General features: G+C 33.2%; 1 protein-coding gene across 3 annotated transcripts; it reads right to left on the bottom strand.

Moving 5' to 3' along the window:
* Nucleotides 1-290: 290 nt before the first annotated feature.
* LOC134238829 (uncharacterized) lies at nt 291-6,068 on the bottom strand. Of its 3 annotated transcripts, none has more exons than XM_062720940.1 (5): nt 5,577-6,068; nt 4,771-5,113; nt 2,593-3,611; nt 2,298-2,398; nt 291-1,708 (listed from the first exon to the last, which is right to left on the bottom strand). In XM_062720940.1, the coding sequence occupies exons 3-4, from the start codon at nt 3,566-3,568 to the stop codon at nt 2,298-2,300; spliced, it is 1,077 nt and encodes a 358-aa protein (XP_062576924.1). In that variant the 5' UTR covers nt 3,569-3,611; nt 4,771-5,113; nt 5,577-6,068; the 3' UTR covers nt 291-1,708. The 3 variants fall into 3 exon arrangements, with proteins under 3 accessions (XP_062576924.1, XP_062576925.1, XP_062576923.1); XM_062720941.1 differs by having other exon boundaries at nt 4,943-5,113; XM_062720939.1 differs by lacking the exon at nt 4,771-5,113 and having other exon boundaries at nt 5,577-6,066.
* Between the last annotated feature and the right edge of the window lie 260 nt (nt 6,069-6,328).

Here is a 6,328-nt window from a genome sequence, read left to right as displayed (position 1 = left end):
CATTGAGACCTTGACAGTGACCAATACGCTAAAAATATTTAATTAATTTTGTTGTTGCAGGATGCATTGTGTACTAGCACATCAGCACATCAGCCGTAGTGTTTTGGCTGTTTTGTAATGTGTACTTCTCAATCTTTTCTATTACATGAATAGTATTATCAGGGACACTGTTTCTTTTTAAAAAGGACTTGATTTAAGCCTATATATCTTAATTGAAAAAAAAAATGAAATGTCCAGTGGCATATAACTTCAGCAGACGGATTGACATATTAAAATAACAACACCAAAGCAAAATTTTAATTCATAAACTAACGTTACATGACATTGTAAAATATATGAATCAGGAATAAAAGTAATGATAAAAGGCATTCAAAAATCTTGGGTTTAAATTAGAATGGACACAGAGTGCGAATTTAAGAAATATTTACATAAGAATCAATAATAGCTTACAGCAAGCATTAAAAGCAGAGTCTAGTATTTGAAAAATACAGAATCTGCGAAAAAATAAATAGCCCATGTCATAAAATTATCTATCTTTATTTTCTAATTACTGTGTTTAATAAACATATCGAAATGAAAAAAAAGTGTCCAATATTAAAGTCCAGAAAACAGTACAAAATTAAAGCAGAGCAAACAAGACCTTCAAAACATTAGCGGCATGAGAGGTGCCATGGAGAGTGAGCATCCCCTGTCGACCAGCCACGCCCCATGTGTGCTCATTGTCATGATAATGTATGGAATTAATGGATAGTACTAACCGCTAAACATTTTGTAAATCCAAAAAAAAAAAACCGAAAAAAAAACCATAAAAATGAACCCTTTAATTACATATATACACACTGATTTGAATCCCGTGCTAGAAGTACATACAACTAGCTTCAGTTTAACCTTTACTTTGGAATCGGATCTTCGTAGTGAAAACCATGCATTTTTAGATATAACAGTATGCATTAAATGATTTCAAAGCATCAGAGGATGATATTTCTTGTAAAATTTTTATTGATCAAAATAAAGTTCTTGATCTGATCAATATTCAAAACGTGTACTTAAAATTAGCATCAAAAGTTACCAACTAAATTGACAATTGTTCTTTACGCATATAGAATATTTCATACATACATGTATGATAATAACACAACACAAATTATATATTAACTAATGTTTGCTTAAAATTGCTGTAAAACATGAATTTTTAGCTTTCTTTATACAAAACAAAAAGCAGAATTTAACATGTAAAAAGAAAGAGTACACAATTCAGTTGTAACTTTATAATATTGGCTTAGGTGGGGAACGTCATCCTGAGGTGGTTAAGGAGAGCAGGAAGGGTAATTTTTTTCTTTGTCTTACATATACTAAAATAGTTTTTTTTAAATGTTTCCTGTTATTCCCCTGTTATTGATCATAAACCTTTAACAACTTCCAAAATATACAAATTTAAATCCTTATTTTTGTCATAAACCATTTATATAAACTTGCATAACACAAATCACATAATGTCTTCCTTGGTTAAGATCATTTTTACATTTACATATCTTACAATTAAACATTTTTCACCTCTTTTTTAAAATAAATTATGAACAGATGAAAAATATTATTCTGACTTTCTCACATTGTACAAATACAAAAATATAACCTATTTGCATTTAGCTCATTTGTCCTGTATTGATCTGCTTCATAGCGTGGTGGTTCCAATATACACGGCACCTGTCTTGATAAAAAAAATAGTTGTCATGAAAAAATAGTGATCAATGAATAGAAAAAAATTGGCATACCCTGTATGGAGATGAAAACTAGTATATTTATGTCTGTAATTCAATGAACATAATCTATGGTGTATTTAAAAAAATCATGTTACTGTAAACCAGCTTTTATTCGGGTGGGAGAAATTTTCGAGAAGTTTGAGAGAGCATTGTCATCGCGAATATCTCTCGACGCGAACTAGTTCTTAAAGTCTCTCTGTCTATTAACTGCATATCAAAAAAGGCAAGATCGCGAAAATAAATCGCCGCAAACTAGTTTTTTCCCTAGTAAATCTCAACAATGTAAATAAAATCGTCGCGAATCAAATTTGGTTTACAATTAAAGTCGTCGCGAATCAAATTTGGTTTACAAATGCAAAATCGGTTAAGCTTCGATTCTTTCCTTTCCGAATTACTTTTAACAAAAGTTACTATATTTACTCTTCCTCCTCTTGGAAAAAACGGAGTAGTATAGTTATTTTGGTGTAAAGTATTTTGGAAATGAAAGTATTAGAGCTTAGTTTACTTTTACTTATACTCTAATGCACATAGACCCACCTATTTGTACCGTTTCAAACGTAACATAACTCTTTTACTGTTGAAAGCACAAAATGCTGCAAAACACACCACTCCCATCTCCTTCAGTCCCATCCCATTAACTGGAATGTAAAATTATTTTTAAAAAAATTCAAATTATGATCAGACTCCAAGGATAGGATTCGTAAGCAAAGTTTTCTTTGAATGCACGTTTATTGAAAATATAAACAGAATTAAATTCCAAATAAATAAGTGCTTTTTAGTGATTAAATTTTAAATCATCAACGTCATAATTTCTATTAAGAATATAAAGTACCTTCTTTTTTCTTGACAATGAAATTCACATTGAAATTATTTTTCAATGATAATGACGGCAGTGAAAATGCAGCACTAGTTCCAAACAACTTTGCAGCAGTATTGTATCTGGAGTGTTTGCCAGAGCCTTGATTACTTGGAGGAGTTTGACATTTCTTTGGATTTGGATTTAATGACGGCTTCGTGTTTGGAACATTTTTATGGAACTTGGACGTTTTTTCTGCATTAAAATGATTCTTTATGGTTTCAGCATTCGCCTGATCTCGCAGCGTGCAATTGTTTCCTACTTGTTTATTGTGACCATCAAATACTTCATGAGCTTTTTGATCCTGAAGGAGACTTTTAACAGGGGATTGAGTCTTAGAATTGGCACATTTTGTTTTAGCATTTTTTATTGAATTACACACTTTTGTGCCTGCGTATCCTCCAACAAGAGCATCAAATCCTGTTGAAGCTACCACATCAAACCATTTCCCAGCATTACTAGGATTTTTCCTTAGTTCCTCAAATTGGCTAATAGATCCATGTAATCTATCCTCACCATGGATAGCAGAATCTGCTCCAGTTATTATTGCATCCATGGTTACCGCACCTGCAACTCCTCCTGCATAAGCCCCAGCGGGCCCAGCTAAGGAACCAACTGCACCACCTATTATTGCTCCAGTAGTGCGAGACGCAGATTTCATAGCATTATCTCCGCCTTCTCTGTCTCCTGCGGCGTAGTGTACGACACCTTTGACATGACCAACAACGGGAAATGCATCAGCTAAACCGCTCATATTTTTAACAAATTCACTCTGAGTTTCTTTTGCAGCTTCTACATCACCATTACATATTTCTACTGCAGATCGAAGCTGGGAAACTATAAGACACTGCTTCGTAAAATTGTCTTGAGTCTTTTTTGCCCCCTCGGAATCGCCAGACATATATTGCACAAGAGACTTTGCCTGAGAAATAATGGGTATTCCATCAACCATCTTGGAAAAATATGTTGATCTTTGATATTCCTAGAATCAACAGCTGAAAAAAAGTGTATCGGTAGTAGTTCAAGCTGAGATATCGGTCGAAAGGCTTAATAATTCCCTCGCAAAGGAGTTGGAGAAGATGTAATAAGGCTCTTGTGGATATGTGTATATGTGAGTGAGGGTGTACAAGAGAGTGTTTGTTTGTACATGTATAAGTTATTAGTTGTCTTTTTGTGCGAAATGGAAGTTACGTTATTTGCATCAAGATTAATGTCGATTGATGCCTTCATTTATAAAAATGCTCTTTGCTAGGTAATTCCCAGTTTCGTAGCGACCTTGTTTTACAGTACGATTATAATCAGAAGGAATTCTATATACAAAGCCTTCTGAAAGAAAACTTGCTTATTCTTAGTTATTTCTTTAAGTCAATATTCAATCATGCTTGGTTCATGACTATTCAATAATTACATGATGCTTTTCAAGGGAGCACTTTGTTATGCGGTGCTTTTATCGACATTTTTGTTTCTTTTATTATTCATTTATGGGATTTTTCTTAGTGTGTAAAGGAGTGTTGAATTATAAAAAAAGATAGTAAGGAGTAAATATTTGTACATTCTAATGCATAATATTAGTTTGTATATATCTTTGCATTTTCAAAAATATCAATTGTAAATAATAGGCATATTACTTGTATACTTAACAAAAAGAAAAGAAACGCATATTCAGATTAATAGCGAGCGCAGCGAGCGTCGCGAAGCGACGCTCGTCACTGCGAGCTCTTAAAGCAACGCCTGTGCGAAGAGAAAATTCGGACTACTGCACATTCATTCGATAGAATTTTTGGATGCCGTTATTTGGACCCACAATGCATCACTTGTTTAAGCTACGTTAAAGCTACATTCTCGTGAGAATAGTAGCAAAAGTTCTAAAAGTAAACATGCCCTGATTTAATGGATAAATATTGAAGATAAATAGCAAACGAAACGTTCTTCATTTATTTTCAGCACTGTTCAGGGTTCTTTGGGGGAAATTTAACTTACATACGACGTCATGTGACGTCAGAGTCTAGACGCATCAAATCTCACGTGCAGTTTGACAAACGAGCCCGATTTAAATTCTAACAAAATAAACATCTGCGCTCGCCATAACGGTCGCACCGTCAACATATTATGAGAATCTAAGTTTAAAGTTAAAATCTTATTTTATTTAAGTACTTTTAGAGTGTGTTGTGATAAAAATTTGCGAAATATTGAAAAGTCAGGTTGATATAATTTTCATAGCTCCTAAATTCAAGGGGCATAACAATATCTACAGTGCGACGTCTCAACGCTAGTGGGTTTCCAATGTACGGATGTCCTCTCAGTCTCTCGTGAATAATTTGTGTACATTTATGTTGATTTCTTCAACCAGCCATTGTAGGAGCAGTTTGTGCAGCAGTTCTGGATTGATTGTTGAAGGGGGGTTGACGGTACTTTCTGGGTGTGGTAACCCGTTGACGGACAGTTTTTGGTCTGTTATCCGTGTTCTTAGCTGGTGGAGACGACGTACGTTAAACCGCTGCAAAGCCGATAAATGTAAACTAAATGCAGTTGCAACCTCTTATTATAGCTCCGGTTATCATTCTATTTAGACCGTGTTGCGTTTATTTTTGTTAAGGCGTGATATTGCAGCATCAAAATTGTTATCAAATCTTAAGTATGGGTTTATTAGGAGTTTTTATTGTTTCTCTTAATCCAAAATATCTATGAAAAATTGAAAATAGACCCCCGATTTACAAAACATCATGGAAAACAATATTTTCATAACCATGATTATTCAAGGGAAATCATTCAGAACTTAGGTTTTAAAACCACATGTTGTCCTTTAAATATATCACAGGTATCCAATGATAAATAAAATCAGTTGTTCCACATACTTTTACCAAATTTCTTTGATAAGTAAGAAATATGCGTTTCTTTTTTTTTTTTGCTGAGTATATATTAATTATTCATGGTTGTAAAAGTAATTAAAGAATACATACCTTTAGGTTCGTCCTAAATATGTGCTTCAGGTTCTGGATTCAAACACAGATTGTTTTTATCACAAACTTTTAAGCTATAAAAACTGGATAATTTTTAGAAAATAAAAAAGTCCTTAAGCATACTTTTTGACATTGATATACTTAACGATACTTGATGATAGTTGAATTCTCCTGTTACAAACAATATTTTCCTGGTTTGCACTTCCTGTACATGTTAATAAGCTGGGATATTAGTTCAGGCATCCATGTGGGTGACATTACTTAAGTATCATGGTACACAAAGCAACAATAATTCTTGTTTTCAGAACACAATACTTTTTAAGGGATAAGCCTGAGTTATACATTGTCAAGGACAAGAAGGGTCATGTGTAAATGTTCAAAGGGTTGCATTGAATGAGAAACGTTTACTTTGGCAATTTCAAACTTTGAGAAAAAATTAGAAAATTATAGTTATCATCTATTTTACGATATACTAGTAAATTACTTAATCACATTATCATCATTAAATTCTTTAACTTTTTCCATATAAACCTGAAGGAGGACACGTGTGGAAAGTAATTGCAGACTTTACAATTTCAAAATGCAGCAGAACGTGAGATTCAATAAAATCCCACACCTTCTACAAAAGAAAACCAGAAAATGTATCTTCTATAATAATTAAAGTGCGTATGGAAGGCAGAAGAAAAATAGTTCCCATGTATCTATAGTGATGCAGACTCTAATTAGCAAAAATCCAATATATCAGTGTTTGC

Source organism: Saccostrea cucullata, unplaced genomic scaffold (assembly GCF_032062105.1).
Source record: "Saccostrea cucullata isolate Sc308-1 unplaced genomic scaffold, CSIRO_AGI_Scuc_v1 ctg257, whole genome shotgun sequence".
NCBI lineage: Eukaryota > Metazoa > Mollusca > Bivalvia > Ostreida > Ostreidae > Saccostrea > Saccostrea cuccullata.
Note: the sequence above shows the minus strand (reverse complement) of the source record. Positions and strands in the feature narration are given on the sequence as shown.